The 22,411-nt window shown below is 39.2% G+C and overlaps 1 protein-coding gene across 1 annotated transcript in view; it reads right to left on the reverse strand.

Moving 5' to 3' along the window:
- The window catches only part of Cubn (cubilin), a 203,154-nt gene that overhangs the window by 24,348 nt on the left and 156,395 nt on the right, over nt 1-22,411 (reverse strand). Inside the window, 7 exon segments of the mRNA XM_048368018.1 lie at nt 2,171-2,300; nt 4,981-5,181; nt 13,222-13,371; nt 14,034-14,190; nt 18,889-19,076; nt 20,849-21,074; nt 21,604-21,725. Coding sequence (XP_048223975.1) covers nt 2,171-2,300; nt 4,981-5,181; nt 13,222-13,371; nt 14,034-14,190; nt 18,889-19,076; nt 20,849-21,074; nt 21,604-21,725 — 1,174 coding nt within the window.

Below are 22,411 nucleotides of genomic sequence, written 5' to 3' on the forward strand. Positions count from 1 at the left end.
CACAGTCTCACACAAGAGAAATAAACTTACTGATAGCTGATGTACCTCCAAGTCATTTGTTACAACTAAGAACTATTCCTGACCAAGGCATCCTTAACTTGGTGACCTTAATCTGCATGTTGATTTAAAATCAAATCTATTGGGCTAGGAATGTGGTACATGACTTAGTGGAAGGGTGCTTGCCTAGCATACATGAAGCCCTGGGTTCAATTCCTCAGTGCCACATAAACAGAATAAGCCAGAAATGGTTCTGTTGCTCAAATGGGAGAGTGCTAGCCTTGCCCAAAAGAAGCAGCTGCAGGCCCTGAATTCAAGCACTGGGACTGGCTAGGAAAAAAAATCAAATCTTTGTTCATGATATATCTAACTTAAAGTTATCATTTTAATCTATTGTCATTTTTAAGTAATGAGTCTAAGAGTTCCTAAACAAGCAAGGCTTCCTCAATAGTTTTATTTCAGGATTTGAGAGAAGAGATTTATTATGGTATCTTTTTCTTCTTTACTCATTTAGAACATCTGATAGCTCTCCTTATTTTCGAATGTTTGTCTGTCTAATTGACTAATATTTTGGTAGCAGCTTGAACAAATAACACCACAACATAACTTTGAAAATATCCAATAATTGAGCACTCTAAAAAGCCTCAAAGGAAAACAATCTGTTCATCCTTTTGTTTTCTGAAGTATGTTAGTTGTATGTTTTCAAACTCATAGTGAAGATAAAGTTGAAAAAAGTTTTTATTTTCTTCAACTATGCATAACATCCAATGTTCTTATAAAAGAAAATCAGAACACAACAATATCTAGGTCATTCTCACCACGTATTTATTTGTTTTCCTACTCATGGCTGCTTCCCTATCACTGGAGTCATATCGCCATTTCCAGCTATATTTACTTTCTAAAGATAACATAATATTTTTCACATATGAAAACACAGAGAAAGAGCTGAGTTCCCAAGGGAGTTCAAGCTTGTTTTAGCTTTTTATCTGACATCACTGTCCCAGAAAAGCACAGAACCTATGTGGAAAAGCACACTGGTAGGAAACCTCTCATGGCCTGTTCTTTTCAGAGCATAAGTAGAAAGATTTCTGTTACAGCAATGTCTACATCTTCGCAATCCCGATAGGAGGAGAAGTATGGAAGTTACTGGATGGAACCTTTTAGCAAACATACAGTAAATTTTTTTCAGCAATCATATATGAACTATAATATGGTAAACTCTAAAAACCTAGGCTGAAACATGTTATATATATACAATATGTATGTGATTACATGTACACACACACTCCTTGATATACCTATGAGTTATATGCTAAATATGTCTCCCCAAGTTCCCCAAATTGCTAAAATCTTAACCCCTAAAGTGATGGCATTACCAGAGCCCACATAATGGCATTAGTGTGCCTATGAAAAGAGGCCCAAGAAAGACCCCTGCAAGGGATTTTCTATGGGCCAGAAGGTGCATTCATACCAGGTGCCTGTGTCCCAGACTTCCCAGCCTCCATAACTATGAGAATTGTTGTTGCTTATGAACGATTCCATTTATGGCATTCTGTTATAACAGCCTGATCAAAGAACGGTAACAATCCTCAGATTTCTGCATAAGAAAGAGTGAATTTCCTAGGAGAAATAATTTTCGTCTTGGAGAGACAGCATACAGACATGTATTTTTGGAGGAACCTTGATAGGGATTCAAATATCTGAATAAATAAAAATCTGTGTAAATGTATGTGACTGTAGGAAAGATAATCTGCCCACTGAGAGCCTCCCTTTTCTTATTGATGAAATGTGAAATATTAATCTACATCATAAAACTCTTAAGAATAAAATAAGAAAGTTGAGGAAAGTGCTAAGCAATAAGGCAACTGCCTTCCTGCCATTTGGATTTCAAGGTGAATTTAGCCCTTGACAACTATTTGGCTCTTTTGGAATTGTTCAGAAATCATAACAATTTATAACCCTGCAACAATTGAATCAATGATCTCTCATGAATCCCCACTGAACTGCATGAAGAATGAGTGGTCCATTTCTGAGGTTTCCCAGCATAGAGAACCCTTGACCTCTTTCTTTATCAGATTCCTTCTAGTGAGAATCAGTATTTTCTGTCAGTCACATATAGATTTTCTGTGAATAAAGCAGAAAGTGTCTTGAAAGCAACTGAGTCTTCACTTACTTGAGCTGAATGACTCTGTCCTCTCTCCCGGTGATTTTGTACATACAATGGAGGTTGTCTGGGTAGTTGCTATACAAGTAGGAAGGACTCCTGATGGTCCCAGTGGATGAATTGTATTCGCCACCACAGCCTGCAACAGGAGGCAAAGGAACACACACACAATTACTACTCACTGCATGGAAAGTGTGTGTGTATGTGTGTATCAATTCTGGGGCTTGAACTCAGGACCAGAGCTCTGTCCCTTAGCCTTTTTTTGCTCAAAGCTAGCACTCTACCACTTGAGCCCAGCTCTACTTCTAGCCTTTTTTAGTGGTTAATTGCCTAGGCTGGCTTTGAACCGTGATCCTCAGATCTTACTCTCCTGAGTAGCTAGGATTCCGGTATGAGTCACCAACACTGGGCAATTTCATTTTGAGATATCCTGTACTACTATATTTTTTTTTCTTAAAGAGACAACAATAACACTTCTTAAAGCACTTTATACCTCATTCACTATGTTTAGAAATAATTCTGATACTGGCCACTTGCAAGACATAAGAGACCATAAGGCAGTAGAAACAGGAAAAAGATGTTCAAAGGACACATCAGAAACAAATAAGTCAGACTGAAAGTCATAAAGAACCTTCCTATGTTTGTACCTATACTATCTCTGTAATCTTATCTGAGTATATTGGAAACCGTGTTTACTGGTATTGGAAGTAGGAAATTCAAAGGGAATACCAAATTCGAGAGACACAGGGTAAAAAAAGAGAAATAACTACAAAAGCAATACTTGCAAAACTGTTTGGTGTAAGTGAACTGAACACCTGGGGGGGGAGGGAAAGGGGGGAAGGGAGGGGGGCATGAGGGACAAGGCAACAAACAGTACAAGAAATCTATCCAATGCCCAACGTATGATACTGTAACCTCTCTGTACGTCAGTTTGATAATAAAAATTTGAAAAAAAATAAAATAAAATAAATTAAGTACTAAAAAAAAAAAAAAGAACATTTCATATCTTGAGGTGTAGTTGTCCCATCCTTCTGCTTAACTGACAAATTGACTGGGAGTGATGACAGGATATTGAAGTGTTTCCAAAAGGCAGGCAGAGGGACCCAAAGGAAACCACAGGCACAGGGCTTCCTGGGGACAACTGTGGAGGGGGAGGGAACATCCAAGGCATGTTCTAGCCATAGATATTTGGGGAAGGCTGCATTCTAGAAATCTTAAATCATGTATATTTAGTTCTTCCATGTGATAGGATATCACAAAGTGAAGTATTAGAAACCATTCTTAGAACATTCTGGTTTGGTCCCTTCTGTGGGTCAAATAGTTATCTCTTAAGTCTCTTTATTTGTGTTAATTTGTGAGATTGGTGAAGAACCAATGTACCTAGTAAGTCAGTCTTCCTTGAGAAGTGGAGTTGATACTAACTTCAAATCTTGGCAGTGGACGATGATAAAGTTACTTAGGCACTGATAAACAGTCAAGGCCACATAATTGTTTATGAAGTAAAATAAAGTAATTGCTGCCCCAAGATCATTTTTTGAGGAAAATGAGGAAACAAGAACAGAAGTAAGCAGGGATTCAAAACAGCATTTGTAAAACAGAAAACAAAGAACCAATTCTCAGTCTCTCTCTTCATTCCTTAGGACCCAAAGGGAAGACATGCTAATGGTTCACTTCACATCAATAGACCCAAATATCAGGAGTCAGATAGTAGCAAATGTGCGTGAGTGATATAGGTCATTTGCATTGTCAAATGGGCATTTTTAATCTTCTTTATGGGAAAGAAAAGTAATTTTCTTTAAACTCTGTAACATTCTACTTTTTGCAAAGGGTTTCTTCCGCTAAAGACAAAATAGGACCAGGAAACTTTTTAACAAGAGTGTGTGCCATTTTTACCGTAGTGGAGAATTGAAGGGAGAAATACTGACAGCAAAGAAGCCCAGCAGGAGAAAGTGATTCGAGAGAAGGAAATATAAATTTATGATTTTCTTCTCAGCTATGACATCCCTTTCCAGTTGGTGGTTTGACTTCTCCTTTACCACAAAGCAATTATACATGATAAATAATCAAATGTGTCAGTCTTTTCTTTTAGGCTCTGGGTCCTTTGTGTATCCTTTTCCAAAAGACTCTTTCATAAGGATATTCTAAATACTAGTTTTCATAGTAATTAAGTGATTTAGGAACATGCTTTTGGTGAATTCAGAATAACCCTCCCCACCAAAAAAAAAAAAAAAAAAGCACCCAAACTAAGAACTAAGTGATGAAAAGGACAGCAAAAGGAATGTGGTGAAGATAGTGCTGAGTATCGATTGGAAAGAATTACAGGGGTTACTGAAAGCAAAACAACAGAATATATTCAGATAAAAAAAATTTTTTTGGCCAGTCCTGGGGCATGGACTCAGGGCCTGAGCACTGTCCCTGGCTTCTTTTTGCTCAAGGCTAGCACTCTGCCACTTGAGCCACAGCACCACTTCTGGCCATTTTCTATATATGGGGTGCTGGGGAATTGAACCCAGGGCCTCATGTATACCAGGCAAGCACTCTTGCCACTAGGCCATATCCCCAGCCCCAACAATGTTCATTTTTATCTTTAAAAAGAAATCTCAATTTCTCATTTGATTTTGAGAGAGTAGTTCCATAAGAAGTTTATGGGAAGATCTTTTAGAAAAAAGAATACCTTAGTATTTGTTGTATAGTATACCTAATTGATCTTTTTTTTTCATTAAACTCTAAATCATTTTGTGATGTGGTAATGTGTGATGGATCACAATAAAATGCTTCATGGGAAACAAAACACAAAGAGCATCGTTGTAACTACTCACGGTTTATGCTGTAGGAAATCTTGAACCCGTGGCCTGTGATGTGTGAATTAGAGTAGAAATGGAGTGACACTGGGCCAGCCACGGTGAGGCTTCTCGGGATGTCTGAGCCGCATAGTGTGCTAAAAGGAGTGGAGGAGAGGCTGTGGCCTCTGATAATGTGCAAGCCATCATTATCACAGCTTCCCGTGACAGCTGAGCGAGCTGGACAGAGCAAGGAACAACCAGGATTAGAATCCCATGTGCCACAGACCAGCAAAGCAATATACATGAAAGCAACATGTTAGGACTATGCTTGTAGAGAGATGAAATGAAAGGAGTCTCAAGGTATCAAGGTATTTTGCTATGTCAACATGGAGCTCTGTATACTGTTGAAAGCCCAGACAACAAACAGATACATCATGAGAAAACAGGGAGAATGTTCTACTTTAAACCAATCCAGAATTTTACCATTTACAAAATAGTTCCTTTGACCTAGTGATTATAAACTACAGTTAATCTTGCCTTCCAGGGGATATTTGACAACACCTGAATATATTTACCCACATTCTGATCCCTCCTGATTAAAAAAAAAAAATTTTTTTACCCCAGCCAACATGCTAGTATTTCTCCTACTAAGAAACATTGCTCAAAGCTCTGTATGGATGAGAGACTCCTACAATTAGAGATCATTCAAAAGGTCTTGTTGTGGGCTGGGAATATGGCCTAGTGGTAAAGTGCTCACCTCATATACATGAAGCCCTAGATTTGATTCCTCAGCACCTCATAAACAGAAAAAGCCAGAAGTGGAGCTATGGTTCAAGTGGTAGAGTATTGGCCTTGTATAAAAAGAAGCACGGACAGTGCTCAGGCAATGAGTCCACCCAGAAATGGCAAAAATAAAGGGGGGGGGGGCTTGCTCTTTAATGCACAATTCTTTGCAATGTTTATAGAAACATCACTGGCCAAGAATTTAATCATTGTAACACTCTGCATTGTTTTTTTCCTAATTACAAAACAAATATATATTCCAACCTCCATTTACCTAAGAAAATAGAAAATATCATAAATAAAAAGTTATAAAGGGGCTGGGAATGTGGCCTAGTGGAAGAATGCTTGCCTCACATCCATGAAGCCCTGGGTTTGATTACTCAGCACCACATATATGGAAAAAGCCACAAGTGGTGCTGTGGCCCAAACTGTAGAGTGCTAGCCTTGAGCAAGAAGAAGCCAGTGCTCAGGTCCTGAGTTCAAGACCCAAGAATGGCAAAAAAATAAAAAATAAAACCTATAGAATCAAGACCTGCTGCTTGAGCCTTCTGCTACGTGAATATAATCATCCATTTTTCATTTCAGGAATGCATTGTTATGATAAATAAAATAAATCAAATACTGAAAAAAAAAGACATTTGCTATCTGACCTGCTCAATTTTATTGGCAAGTAGAGTTCTAACATTAATTGGGAACTCATGTATTCAGATTCAGATTGTAATTCAGATTCAATTAATATAAAACAACACAGCATCATGCATTTCTATGTTTTATATACAGCATTCTTCAAAAACATTTTTTAGTGATATATCAAACTAAGGTATAGCACATCAATGTGTTAGTTCAAAGATTAGAAGCTACCTGATAATGATGATCACAGGCATCAGAAAATAATTAAACGCATTTCCATAATTATAAGAGGAGCTAGTTGCATATATTTTATACATTATATATTATCTATCTATGCATTAGATTTTTGTCAACTACAATACAGAATGCAGTTGGCATGACAAAATTTTAAAGAAAGATAGGAACTTTGTTCAAGTCTGGATAAAGTGCTTTCAGGAAGATGCTAAAAATCAAACGTAGTTTATTGCCCAGATGTAGCATCAGTCAGACATAAGAACTTGTCAGGAAGATGAACACCCTGACTCTGAACAGTACTTTGTCACTGGACCAGAGCCCATATCACAGGACTGGGAGCAACCACCATTCTTACAGCTCTTCAGTAAATAATTTCATACATAGTTACTGCTTCAAACTCTGAGTGGTGGAACTCATGATTTTTTTTATGGTTACTCTCTGCTCTTCTGATTAAGGCTATATGGTAATATATTCAAATTTACTTTTGATTGCACGTTGGAGGTTTTATGACAGTACAATGCCTAATTCTGAATTTCACATGGATTCTAAATACTTGAAGAAAATAAAAAAGAAAATCGGATAAGTAATTCAGCAAAAAAACATAAACGTTAGACTCCAGCTGATTTTTATTTAAATAAAAAAAAAAGAATGCCCCCTCCCCCCAAAAAAGACTAAACACAAGGGATAATCCTTTGGACTACTGTATTTTAGTTCTGTAGATAAGATTTGGTGGAGTAGGAAAAGATTGTAGGGACAGGCAAGTGATTTAGAGGGAAGTGATGATTGACATCTGTCAATCATATATGAGCTCCACTCTGCAGGTCTCCTCTTGGGGGAATGGATACATCAGACAGACATACACCACTGGAAAATATATTACATCCAGTGTGAAGGTCACCATTACCCAATTTCTTAAAAAAAATTTTTGTAATATGCACACATTTAGAAATATTTTTAGAAAGAATTGAGGAAACAAAAAGAAAAAATGACAAGTAATTGAAAACCCTTTCACACACAAAAAAATAAAACAACCCATAAAATGGAAGGAAATCACCAGGCACTGGTGGCTCACGCCTGTAATCCAAGCTACTCAGGAGGCTGAGATCTGAGGATTGCAGTTCAAAGCCTGTCTAGGCAGAAATAGCCCCATGAAACTCTTATCTCCAATTAACTCCTCAAAAACCAAAAATTTCACTGTAGTTTAACTGGTAGAATGCTAGCCTTGAACACAATGAGTCTCAGTGCCAAGGCCCTGAGTTTAAGTACCACAACTGACAAGAAAAAAAAAATGAAATGTGACATACAACTGGTGTCACTCACTCAATGATTATGCTTCTTGTTGAGCAAAAGGCTTGAAGAAAACAATGCCAAACTGAATTTTCTTTACTTCTCTTCTCAGTATTGCATTAAATGTAGTTTGTAAACCAGGACTTTGGAGCTATGCAATGAGAATTTAGGCAAACCATAGGAAGGACTTCCCAGACAATTGCTCTGGAAATCTTAGCCTGTCCCTCTGAGGACTGTAGGGTGCATACCTTGAGGACAATGGGAAAAAGTACATGGTCCCATCCCATGAGCTAAGTTATTCTCTGCTGGCCAATGCATCTCTAGTGTTACCCTGGACCTGAGAAATATTGAGTTTGTGGTTGACCTCAATATAGAGCTTTGTCTTAAATTTCTTTAGTGTGGTAGTGGTAGTGTGTGTCTATAATCCCAGCATTCCAAGCAGGCTGAGACAATTCTGAGTTCTAGTAAGCCTGAAATATAGAGTGGGACCTAGTCACCTAGTCTCTAGCAAAGAGACAGAACTTCTAGGACTGGGAACATGAACTGCGAGTATGGCTTATGGAAACATAGCATCTTTAGCATGCATATGTACTGAGTACTACTATTTAAAAAAGCAAAAACACTCATTATTAAAAAGATGCAGTGTTATATCCCTTTTTCTGTGTGTGTTTGCTTGTCCAAAGGCTTGAACTCAAGGCCTGGGCCCTGTTCCTAAGCTATTCAGCTTAAGGCTATCACTCTACCACTTGAGTCACAGTTCTACTTGCAGTTTTTTGGTGATTAATTAGATATAAGAGTCTCACAGGCTTTCCTGCCCAATCTGGCTTCTAACTGTAAACCTTGGAACCAGCCTCTTTCTGAGTAGCTAGGATTACAGGTAGTGCCACCAGTGCCTGAACATATCCATTTTAACAGTAGAAAAATGGTTTAAGGCTCTATCTTGCTATAGGTTACCTCATTTGCTAAATATTTCATGTACAAAGTTAAAGGAAATAGACAGGATTTATCAAGTAGCTTGAGGGCAGCTACTTGGCTACATCAATGACAAGATCATAAAAATATACTTCTGGATTATTTAGTGTTTGAGAAAACAAAGTAAGGATTAAATAACACCTTATTCCCAAATACATATAAACATTAACAGTCTAGAAGAATAGATAGCACAGGGAATGTAAACTTATTAAGCTAGATGTGCTTAAGCTGATGTGAAAGAGCAGAGATTTAGATCAAGGTCCTTTGTGTGAGTGGGAAGTGGCCCACTGGAAAGCCATGACCTCCTGGTAGGCCCAGCAACGCTGTGTATCAGCAGATCTCCCCCAAACCTGGTATTAGCATGGAGTAGACAGAGTGCAGGGAGAAGAGGACTTCCCAGCATGCACTGAAGCCCGGGAGAGCCCATCTTCCCATGGCATTTCCACCATTTGTGCTATGCTATGCCACCAGTTTTAGACCTTGCACTCCTACCCATGTCAACAATGGTTCTCTGGGGTGTGTGTGTGTGTGTGTGTGTGTGTGTGTGTGTGTGTGTGTGTGTGTGTGTGTGTGTGTGTGTTGGGATCAGAAATACTCAGAGTCAACACATTCCCATTGCCCAGAGGAGCTAGAAAGGCCATTGCTCCTTCCGCAAAACTATGACTTTCCTATTGAGTGATTCTCAGGCGTATCAGGATAAAAGTGCACCCAGGTTCCCCTCAGGAAGAGCCAGAGAAAAGGTTATTTTCACTGTAGCTAATGAATCTCTAACGTGTGTAGTATTCAATACCTGTCATCATTGATATGGTCAGTGATAAGAATCTAATTATAAACTTGATTAATGTTGCCCTTTGGGGGACTCATCGTAATTCAATTAATCTACAGCTAGAAATTACCCACTTAGCAGTTTAAAAATGCTAAGTACTTGTAACACCGGAAATGTCACAGACATTACCACAAGGATATCATCTAACTGGAAAAAAAATCAGTCTGTTCAACTGGGTGGGGATTAGCAAGTTCCTTAGTGGAATAGCATTAATAGATTTTCATAACTACAGTCACACACTTCTTCACATTCTGAAAAATGTGTCATTAAGTAACTTATTATTGTGCAAACAGCATAGAGAGAACTTACAGTAGTCTGCATGGTAGCAATGTCAGTAGGCTCTAGAGTGTCATGGGACCGCTGTCACCTTGTGAAGCCTTGTCCACTGAGTCAGCGTTGCATGGTGCATGACTCTGGTTTTAGAGCAAAGGGGTGATTTGCCCACAGTCACGTGGTTGGACTGGCATTGTGACTCATCCTAAAATGCCGTGCTCTTCCCCCACAGCTCATGTCAGTAACTCCAGACTTAGGATTGCTCCTTTATTACACCCTGTGAACTAAGCTCACAGAGCTGATGTGTAAGGCGGGAATGGGGTTCCTTGTACTAACACATATACCATTGGTGTCAACCCTGCATTTTTATGGCATTATTATTGGTTTACTAGTGTCTCCTGAACTTTTCTCTGCCCAAGACACTGTCCCAAACAGAATGAAATTTTGACTATGGCTAAACTGTGTGTGTGTGTGTGTGTGTGTGTGTGTGTGTGTGTGTGTGTGTGTGTGACAGGTTAAAACAACTATCTACTAGAGAGGAATTAAATTTACTTCCTGTGTCACAGGAAGTTTGGGCCAGAGCCAGGCCCAAACCAGCAGTTCCTCTGTTCACTTGCCACCAGCCTGTTCTCTATAGTTGTAAAACACACAGTGTTACTTGTGTTAAAAAACTTCAGCTCTGGGCTGAGAATATGGCCTAGTGGCAAGAGTGCTTGCCTTGTATACATGAAGCCCTGGGTTCGATTCCTCAGCACCACATATACAGAAAATGGCCAGAAGGGGCGCTGTGGCTCAAGTGGCAGAGTGCTAGCCTTGAGCAAAAAGAAGCCAGGGACAGTGCTCAGGCCCTGAGTCCAAGCCCCAGGACTGGCAAAAAAAAAAAAAACAAAAACAAAAAAAAACTTCAGCTCGGAGGAATAAAGACTGGGAGAAGAAGATCACCAAGAGAAGGGAGATGAAAAGACATGCTATGGTCATGTTCAGTGAAAGCAGAGCACATATATGAATCAATCTACTTCACCCACCCACTCATTCGATAGTTATTATGCACCTGATATGGCTCACCAAGACAATTAATCTCACTGCTTAATTTACAGTGTATGAATGGCTCTGTGTGTGTGTTTTCCTGTATGTGTTAAGTATCTTAGTCCAAATGACTAAATAAAATGTTTTGCTAACATACAACACATTTTAGACTTACTTTCTTTAGGTGATACATTATCACGTTGGGTTGGTATATATAGAAGAGTACTACCTCTGCTCCTGCTTCACCTTTAAGGAATATTTGTAATTTACTTAAGAATATTCTTTTAAGATCAAGGACGGCCTGACAGTCATCTGGAAGAATCTACATCTGCATCCTGAGTACCTTTACCATGGTAAAAGCAGATGGGACTCCATCACAAGCAGCTGATTCCTGCTAGAAGGCCACTTTGGATCTTCTGAAACTAAGATTTTGGGTGAACATTCTTTCTGTGGTAACCTTCCCACTCCTCTGAGTTGACTGGAGTTGACTAGCTCTATTAAGAAAATTGGAAAACATGCATGGCAGGCTAGAGAGTCACTCCCAGGCCATGCCTGGGGTGGGAGGTGTGTCCAAGTGTATTAGAGTGTGTCCAGATGGATTAGGGTATGACCGCTGAGAAAGGAGGGACGTAATTGCCTCCAGGTATGCCAGTTGCCTAGGTAACAGGATGGAGATTTAAACAGATGAGAACATCTGCAGCCCTCCTGGGGGTGGACCTTACAGATAACCTGTTTCTTTCTGGGTGCAAGCTTAAGAGCAGCAGTCCTATCAGACTGGCTCTTGTCTTATCCTTGCCCTCCCCAGCAGCCCGTGGGTGGAGTCACTACAGTCCAGGCAAGATTAACCTCTCCAAAAGAGAAATCAATGATGTTTACAAGGAAAAAAAGGGGGGAATGTAATATGGAGGTCAGATCAGGCCATAGTCATCATTGGCTATGGATTAACTCCATCTTACATTAAAGAGAGCAGAAGCCAACTCCCTCTTTACTAAGATCTCCACCGCCCTATCCAGGGAAGTTCCCCTTGGCTGTGATAAGATTGTGTAAACTGCTTGACCATCTGCATAGTGGAACGCTCAAGGTTAAACCTGTGCCCTCCCATGAGTAGGCCTATTCACCGGCATCCTGTGACCCTGCCAAAAATGATAGGTTGCTATGAGGCAGATTGTAACTCCATTGGCCACCTGCATGTGACCTGGCATGCTCTGTAAGTGTTGTCACCTCGTTGGCCACCTGCCTGTGGCAGGCTTGATCATGTGGTATTTGCCTTTATAACAAGACCCCGAGCATGGCCTGGGGCGCTCGGTCCCAGCTCCCAAGTCTGGGCCGTGACCCTGGCCAGTCAGTATACTTTTTGCTTCCCCAATAAATCCATCTTTTTGCTTGAGGAAAAAAAAATATTCTCATCTTCCTTGGTTATGATAAAAAGACAAACAATAAGTGCTGGTTATGACATAGAGAAAAGGGAGCTCTTTATACTATTGGTGCAAATTTACATTGGCACAGCCATTGTGGAAAAAATGTGAACTTTACTCAACAAATTAAAAAGAAAACTACCAATACCAAAATTGAGAGACAAAGGGTAAATTAAGAGAAACAACAACAAAAGCAATACTTGCAAAACTGTATGGTATAAGCGAACTGAACACCTCAGGGGGGGGAAGGGGGAGGGGGTATGAGGGACAAGGTAACAAACAGTACAAGAAATGTATCCAATGCCTAACGTATGAAACTGTAACCTCTCTGTGCATCAGTTTGATAATAAAAAATTTAAAAAAAGAAAAAAAGAAAAAGAAAACTACCATAATGATCAAGTAACTCCACTTCTGCATGTATCCAAAAGAAAAAGTATGTTGTGATATCTATGTCCCTATATTGATTGCAGCATGACTTATGATGGTCATGGCATTGAAATACCAAAGTTCATTAATGGATAAATGGGCAACACACACACACACACACACACACACACACACACACACACAGAGAGAGAGAGAGAGAGAGAGAGAGAGAGAGTAAGGAGAATACTACTCAGTAATAATAAAAGAATGAAATTTCATTGTTTGTGACAGCATGGATAAACTGGACATAAGTCATCTACAGAAAGACACATACTGCATGGTCTCACTCCTATGTGACATGGAAATAATCTGAACTCGAGATAGAGATGCTTGTTGAAGAACACACCATCTCAGTTTATTCTGCAGAAGTGATAAAACAAAACCAAGAAATGAAAAGAATCTTACCTTCCAGCTGGAAATTCACAAAAATCAGGGTGACTAGAGTATGAACATCACCCTCTATGGTGTAAGTGCAATTCATGTTATTGTCATACTGCTTTGGGAAGTTTGGAGAGAGGATGAAACCCAGAGGGTTATTGAAATTGCGTCCACATCCTACAGAGGAACGAAGAGCATCGTTAGAACCCTTGCTCTCAAGGTAGCATCTATTTCCTTGGTAAGGGAACGATGCCTAAGTTTTCTAGAGACATTTTCTTAAGATACTTCAAGTGAAAGAAGCACTAGCTATACAAATGATGCTTTGGTTTTAAAATAGACATGCAAAATAAAATAAAATAAACATACCTGTCAAATAACAGCATTATTTATCTTTAGAAATGCTAGGGAATTTCAGGTGCACAGCAATAGATATTCTACCACACATAAATTGGAAATCCCTTAGTATTACGATATGGTAAAAAGGATAATTAGCAAAGGTTGAATCTGGTTCTTGGAGGTTAAGCAATAAAACTGACTAAAAGTGATGTGAACCTGAGTGGCACTTTATATCCTTAAGAATTTTTGTATTTATTTAAATTTTAAATTTTTGTTTGTTTTATTGTCTTTAAGTAGTTGCTCAAAAGGGTTTCAATGCAACATGTACAATGCAACATGTACAATGAATCTTGGTCAGTATCATCCTTCCATAGTTCTTTCCTCCATCTATGTTCTCAAAAGGTCTTATGAGAAATACAGCTGGAATGACAAGCAAGAGCCACTGGCTGCTGGCTCCTATACTCTTTCAATATCCTGTGGGCTTGGTATTCCGTGTTACTTACGGCTGACAAAGGATGCAGAGAATCCTTGAGCTGGCATCTCCTGAGACTGGAAGACGGCCATGAACGTATTTGCAGGCGTGATGATAGGACTCGGGGCTACGTTCCCACAGACGGTGGCTAGCAGAGTGTCATTGTTCTCCTCTGTTCCCGACCACACCTAGCAGACCCATAAACAAGACTTTATGCTTAGTTTTCTCCTGTTTTAATGTACTGACACTTCAAACTAACAGTACGGATATACATATAGAAAAGTATGGGAGTAGAAAAGTATGGGAGACATGCAAATCCACAATATTTTTTAAGGAATGATTATTTTAAGAGAATGGTTATTTGTTAGCTGATCTTAAAATAGCCTATCTCACTCTACATGCCTCTACGAAGTCTGTTCATTTCTATGTATCTAGGTGTTGATTTTCTGTGTGTGTGTGTGTGTGTGTGTGTGTGTGTGTGTGTGTGTGTGTGTGTGTGCCAGCACTAGAGTTTGAACTCAAGGCCTGGGTGTTGTCTCTGACTTCTTTTTTTTCTTGCTCAAAGCTAGTGCTTTACACTGGAGAAACAGTTCCTCTTCTGGCCTTTTGGTGGTTAACTAGAGATAAGAGTCTCACAGATTTTCCTGCTCAGGCTAGCTTTGAAGCATCACCTTCAAATCTCAGTTCCTGAGTGGCTAGGATTATAAGCACAAGCTACAGGCTCCTGGCTTGGAGTGAGATTTTCTTTAAACAAAGTCAATTACACTCTCTAGCTTCTTCTCAAGGGACACTGGGTAATATGAGGATGCATTACTAATCACATTTATTGAAGGGAAGGTAACAGGAAGCGAGCAGGGATGCCGATAAACAATCTATAATGCATAGGAAACTCCCTACTTCCTACCCCATGAGAAAACTTGGTTCAAGACCATCACTGAAAATTATTCAACATTTTTCCATATGAAATCATACAAAGCTATTCGTGGCAAATATATCTCTTTCGAGAATGTTCCTTTAAAAAAAAAAAGAGCAGTAAAACCTTGAGCCACAAAAAGAAACATTTCAGCTGGGAAATCAGTCAGTGGGAAGACGTATGAAGTAGTTCTGATACATTGTGCTGATAGAGTAGTGCTCAGTTCCTTAAAGCTGTGTCATTTCTATTGATTTTCGGAGACTGGGTACCCCCTGTTGGTCATCTCATGGCAGACAAATTATATTTGCTATTTATTAAAGGTAGTAGGTACCTGGTACTAGGGCTACTGAGAACCAAAGTGCAGATGCTCTGCCAAATGACTATGGTTCATAAAAATGTCAGGAGAGATAAATTTTATCTAACACTCCAATTTCACCTAATGGAACTCTTAAGAGCTTCTTCCTCGGAGTCAACTATCCAGTGAGACAGTGTGCAGAAGTTGTATACATTTTTATAAAGATATACACATTATACACATAATAATTTCATAAAATTATAAATATACTAAGAGATAGATACCTGTACTATATTCACCAAACAGAAAACAAATGAAGAGATAAATATTTGCTGTCTCTGAGCTCATTTTGCTCGAGGTTAGTGCAGTACCACTTGAGCTTTAGCTCTACTTTATTGTAGGTTAGTGGAAATAAGAGTCTCACAGACTTTCCTGCCCAGGTTGGCTTTAAACAGTGCTCCTCTGATCTCAGCCTCCTGAGCATCTAGAATTACAGGTATAAGCCACAGAATCTCAAGTTTTTAAAAGGACAATTTCCTGAAACGTTAGAGTGCTTATACTTTAGTCACAGTCATTAAATTTGCATTTGACATTTGTATTTGGCTCCGGAATGTCAGCTAACTCTCGCTTCTGTCTTCCATTTCAAGGGGATTGCCATTTTCAAGTCAGGCATTGGTGGCTCACATTGGGCACTGGTGGTTCACACCTGTAATCCTCAGCCTCAAGAGGCTGAGATCTGAGGATTCTAGCCGGAAGTCAGTTTGGGCAGAAAAGTCTGTGAGATGCTTAGCTCCAAATAACCACCAAAAAACCAGAAATAAAGCTGTGTCTCAAGTAGAGTGCTAGCTTTGAGCACAAAAGCCCAAGGATGACACCCATTTCTTGAGTTTAAGCCCCAGGGCAGGCACAAAAAATATTGGACAGTGTCCAGAATTTTGCAAAAAGGAAAGAAATGTACACTTTACCTGACTCCCTTTTATAAATCACCCTTACAGTAAGAATAAAAAATATCTGCCTTGAAAACAGCCATCTCTGCAATCCTGACAGTTTCATTTCTTCTTTTTCTGATCTGTATGTCTTTAGCTTTCTTCCCTGCTGTATTTAGTATTCTCAGTTTAAAGTTGATGTTCCAAGACTCCTTCCTGAATCGTTTCATCTGGTTTGGAAATGTTCCACTAACTATGTTCAATGATAGATCCCCTCGGGATAATTTCTTTCTGTTTTCCTTTACATGATATCATTATATTTCTCCCTTATTCTGGAAGGATAACTTTCTGGTTGTCAAAGTTAGTGTCAACAATGCTTTTACCTCAGCATTAATTATTTCTTTAACTACTCTCTCACTTGCATCCCCTCAGTCTAATAGCGCTGTAATGCTGAAATATTGCTCATGGATGTCTCTGTTATATGTTTTTAAGTGTATTTTCTAATAATTCATCAGAGGTGGGGGATTCTAAAGTTCCATCCTCCAAGGTATTCTATTATCTGTCATCAACAGTAAGTTACTTATTCCTTTTGTATTTTTCAAGTCCTTAACTGCCATTTGGGCTTTTATTTTAAGTACTGCTTCTTTACTGAGATTTTCTATTCCTTTCAGTTATTTCAAGAGCCTGTGTCAGCAATGGTTCAAATATTTTTTTATGATAGCTATTTCAAAATCCTTGTCACAAAATTCCCACATCTGATTTATTGCAGTGTTGACATCATTTTATTTTCCTCCTCACTCTGTGTTCTTGCTATATATGATGAAATCATTTTTATTGTATTCTGGACATTTTATTGAATATATTAGGAAAGGCAATTGCATTTTTAGTAGGATGATGTCACTCTGTTTATGCTTAATCTGTGACCTTGCATACTTTAATGGTCTCTGATCCCAGTCAGTGGCTCGTCAATTGTCAGAATCAATTGGGCCTGTCTGGTTTAGTATGCTGCTGCTGGGGTTCAAACAAATCTTGCTGGTGTTATCTGACCAGATGAAGGGCACTTCACCTGGCTGGGCCTGTGTGTGTTTCTCAACTCAAAAGCCAGAATCCCTTGACATCCCGATATTTTGGAGAGCAGTGGACCATCTCTGGCTTAAGAGGACAAAGAACATTCTTGGATCTTTGCCCACACTATCCATCTGCCCGGCTAGGGCAGGTCTCAGGCTCACAGGCACACAGGAGGAGCCTCTAGACTTCGTTCTGTCTCTCAGTGACATTACTCGTTCCTCTCACCCAGGTAACATTTGACAGAAGCAGAGTCTCAAGTTTAATGGCATTTATTCAAGTTTCCAACTGACCTCATTTGTTACTGGTATTGGGCTTGTGTGATGTTGTCAGTGGGATTTCCAATCAGTCCAGGGGAGGAATGAGCCTGGGTCATTTTTCAGATTCTACTTTTCCAAATGGAGAAGTTATGGGCTTTACCTATGTCTGCATATATACTACTGACTCATTTCTCCAATAATGTGCTCACTTATCTTGTTAAGTGCATTTTATTATGTATAGTATTGGATTTTTACTTAAAGGGGAATGGTAGGTCAATAAGATATAAGACATAATTTGAGAGATGATATAAAATAATAATAACATTGACAGTGAAATAAAATAAAAGCTACTTCTACTCATTAGGTGATTTGATATTCCAAGTTCTGAGGGTTATTAATGCCATTATACCAGATACTTCTGCTTAAAACAGCTATTGTAAAGTATGAATCAGCCTTTTCATTTTATGGCTGAATAATTTAGAGCCCAAGTGTTTAATTAGCTCATAAAAGAACATGCGCATAGTGGGAGTGGAAAATATAAATGGATTTCAGGCTAGTGTGACCTTAAGATCAATGGTCTTCCCACTATTATATCACTCTTAGTGATATAATACATAACTAGCACAGCAGAGGAGAACTGATAATCTAGTCAGGGGCCAAATTGGTGGAAAGTGAAAAAAACTCCCTGCATGTAAGCAGAATAGATAACTTGGAGAAGTGAAGCCTTGCTGACTGCCCCATTGCCATCATTTTAATGTGCATTTCTTATGATTATTGGTTTGTAGATATTTAAATTCAATTATTTCTCCAACCTCCTGTAATTTTTGCAGCATATGTTAATTTTTTGCCTATGATATTGGCTTCCATTGTAAAAAGCATTTTTCCTGTAGGATGAGAATGAGAAAAGGAAGAGAAAAGAGGAAGAAAGTAGAAAGGGAAAGGTAGGAGAGGAGGGAAGAGAAGAAGAGGGGAGGGGGGAAAGAGGATAGGACAACAGGGAAGGGGAGAGGAGAAGAGAGGAGAGAAGATGGGAGTGGAAAGAAGAGAAAAGAGGAAGAAAAGAAGAAAGAAAATGAGGAGAGGGCGAAGGGAAGAAAGAGGAAAAGGAAGGAAGGAAAGAAGGGAGGGAGGTAAGAAAGACAGATAGAAGAGGGGAAAGAGGCCTTTCCCCCTTAATTTCCACAGGGAAAAATAGATTATTAATGATCAGAAAAAGTCTCCCCAATTTAGTTACTTTTTCCTTAGGCATTGGCAAAGGAAAAATCAAATTTTAATTCCAAGTGGCATTGTCTCCTTTTAAGATTCAAGAAATCTAAGCAGTGAGGTATTCCTTTCTTCCTTGGAGAGATGACTGAGTTTTCTCCAGCCTGCATGTTTATGTTTGCAAGGGCTTGCTTGCCTCAAGGAAAGTAAACAAGTGCACTCACCTTCACGAAGCTGTGCTGACAGTGCGCATCTGCACTGGGGATTCGGAAGTTGCTGTGAAAGTTGATCTCCCAGTGACTACCCTCGTGGGCAATGGCTGTCCAGGAGCACTGACTGTTTGGGGGGAAGTTCTGAGGCCAGTGTGGCGATCTGATTGTGCCATTTTCCGAATGATATATGCCACCACAACCTGAGTAATTTTTTCATGGAAAAAAAGTGATCAGTCCTCAGGGAAAATAACCATTTTGAAAAGCAAAGGCTGCTAGAAAAGTTACATTTCTAAACATAAGATCTCGGTTTATCTTTCCTTGCTCATGACTCATCTTTAGGGCAGGGACACAGAAAGAATACAACAAACGTAGATACATTGAACAGAGAGGAAACTTCAGCCCCTAATGCTTTATTACATCGCAGCTGAGACCACTTAATCCTTCCTATGGAGAGGAGAGACTCCATCTGTCCTCAAACAACTGTAATACTTTATCTCCCCTTAAGGCAAAGGAGTGCTTATACCATAGCAATGCAACTTCTGTATTTTATTATCATTAACAGATGAGGACACAATTTAACCTACTGTCCACCTCACCCATTCATACTGCAACTGACTGGTGGATAACAATAAGTCAGAGGAATTTGAAAGACAGAAAAAAATGTGGGGCTATTTTCATACTTTCAAACAGGTGAACTCAAAATGAGATTCAAGTAAAGGGCTTTCTGTGAACCATTTCCCTTTAAGTCCATTGAAACAGAGGGTTTATCTAAAACCCATTTAAAACCTTGACAGCAAATGCAGTTCAAAGAGAAAAATGTCTGACTTGTTCTACAAATATCTTCATAAAAATATCTTCATAATAACTGGTTCTACCATGAAATGTTGTCTTGTGTCATATTTAGGATTGATTGAAATCATAAATACAGTATCCAGTACAACCCCTTCTTTTTGTTTTTTTTTTGAGAGGAGTTGTAAGGTTTACATATTTTTAGCCATAAAACATACTATTTAAATCATAGGTTTGTACTATAATACCCACAAATTACAGGAGTTTTTCTAAAACTTCTAGAAACCTCATCTTATCATCTATAAAAACTCAGTAGCTCTCTATTAATCAAGGGACCACATACAAATTGAGGAATCTTGTGACATAGAGAACTTATTTTTCTGTCCTTAACTCCCCCCAGCCTTCTGTGTGTAAGCTCTGAAAATTTTAAACTACTTGGAGTCAAACATCCATTTAAATTACTTAAGAGTCCTTAGTTAGAAATCCCTTGAAGGGCCACCATAGCTTCTGGCCGATAAGAAATAAGCTATGAGATATTAAATTCAAAATTTCCAGAAGCAACTGTGTATATAAAAATCCACCACCAATTATAAGCTATATGTCCTGAGCAAATTATCATGACATTTATCCACTTTCTATCTATCTCTATACACACACACACACACACACACACACACGTGGAACGTGGATATATATATACACACATACATAAATGTATTTTGTGTGTTATCTTTTCTAATTTGCTATATAAGATGATATGTGTGATTGTTCAGAACTAGATCCATCATACAGTAGGCAAAAAACATGTGTACACTCAACCACCGGTATCAGTCATTCTGCATGCACGGACTAACCAATTGCAGACCAGAAGTATTAGGGGAAAAAAGTGCATCTGCATAGAACATGTTCAGGTATTTTCTTTTCATTATTCCCTAAGCAATACAGTCCAGCCACTATTTCCTTAGCATTTTATTGATAAAGAAGCTAAAGATGATTTAATGTATCCATGAAGATGTGCACAGATTCTGCACAGCTGCCACAGCCTTGGTTACCTAAAGACTTGGGTAGCTGTTGGTATTTTGGAACTAATTCTACTTGGGTACCAAGAACTAATGATTTTAAATTAGTTAAGAAAGATGCATAATTGTCCCAAAAAATGAAGTGCAAAGAAGGTTTCTGTTACCTATAGTTTGTGTGCTCCAAGTAGCATAAAATCCACCACCTGCCACAGACTGGTCAGAGTTAAACATCACCATAAGCTGGTTAGAGCCCGAATGTATTGTCCCGGGGCTGGTGGTTCCACAGTACTGGCCAATGACAGGCGATGTGGGGGAGCCACCGTTCCTGATGGTGACAGAATCCCAGGCACAGGACCCATGTCTCTCAATATCAAAGACAGTAAAGGTGAGCTGTAGACGAGAAAAGCGTGTGCATAAGGATCTCTACCTCGAGGCAGCGGTCCTTCCAAATCTTTGTTGGTTTGTTTATTTTTTGGTCAGTCATGGGGCTTGAACGCAGGGCCTGGGCACTATCTTTGTGCTCTTTTGCTCAAGGCTAGTGCTCTGCCACTTTGAGCCACAGCTCCACTTCTGGCTTTTGAGTGATAAATTGGACATAAGCTGTCTCATGGGGAGTTTTCTGCCTGGGATGGCTTTGAACCCCGATTCTCAGATCCCAGCATATCTGAGTAGCTAGGATACAAACATGAGCTATCAGCACCCAGCTTCCTGTCTCTTCTTTAATTCCCCCTTCCCTTCTATTCTTTTTCCTTATTAAAGGTTTCTTTTCTCCTTCCTTCCTTCCTTCCTTCCTTCCTTCCTTCCTTCCTTCCTTCCTTCCTTCCTTCCTTCCTTCCTCTATCCCTCCCTCTCTCCCTTCCTTGCTTTTCCTTGCTCTTCATGCCTGTTCCAGCATTGGCACTCAGGGATAGGAACTCACAGTGATGGTGTGGCCCTGAGGGCCTTCCAGCAGCCAGGCGCAGTGGGAGGAGTTGGTGTAGGGGCCAGGGTAGTTGGGGCTTGTGATCACTCCACTCTCACCTGCCTGGATTCCGCCACAATCTGAAATTAGATGCATAACTCTGTAAATAGCATACAATTAAAAAAAAACCCTACAAGCCAAAATTGTACCTATAATTATCATACTTTATGATTCAATCAATAAATGTGGTAAATAAATACAATAAAGGAACAATAGGCAGACAAATACAAAAACAAAGTTTGGTGGAAGAATAGAACAAACAGAATCCCAGATAGTGTTCATGAAACAGAATCATAGCAAAGGTTAGTATACAGGAAAAAGAACACATTTTATAATTGACAGTAAATGAACTAGAGACAAGATCAATGACATTGCCTTATTCTAGAAAAGAAAACCAATTAGGCCACAAAAAATGTAGGTAAGCTTAAAAAAATTATCATGTCCATAATTAAGTACGTGCCAGTTGATTATGAACTTGTAGTATTACTTCACATTTACATTAGCATATCTGGCTGAAAAGAGGATGCAATTCTAAATTTGATGGGCAAGATCTGAGACTCAGTACAAATGCTACTGCTATGAATCCTGACTGGAAAATAAAATCAACTGGCAGGATGGTTACAGCCAATTTTACTCCATGCTTCAATGAGCCCTTTGGGTATAACAAGAAGAGATGCTAAATAAAAATATAAGCAAAATAGATCTTGATTCAGAGCCAAACTAAATAGCAATAAAAAGGGACTCTCTGAGATCTACCTAGAAGAAT

Source organism: Perognathus longimembris, chromosome 18 (assembly GCF_023159225.1).
Source record: "Perognathus longimembris pacificus isolate PPM17 chromosome 18, ASM2315922v1, whole genome shotgun sequence".
NCBI lineage: Eukaryota > Metazoa > Chordata > Mammalia > Rodentia > Heteromyidae > Perognathus > Perognathus longimembris.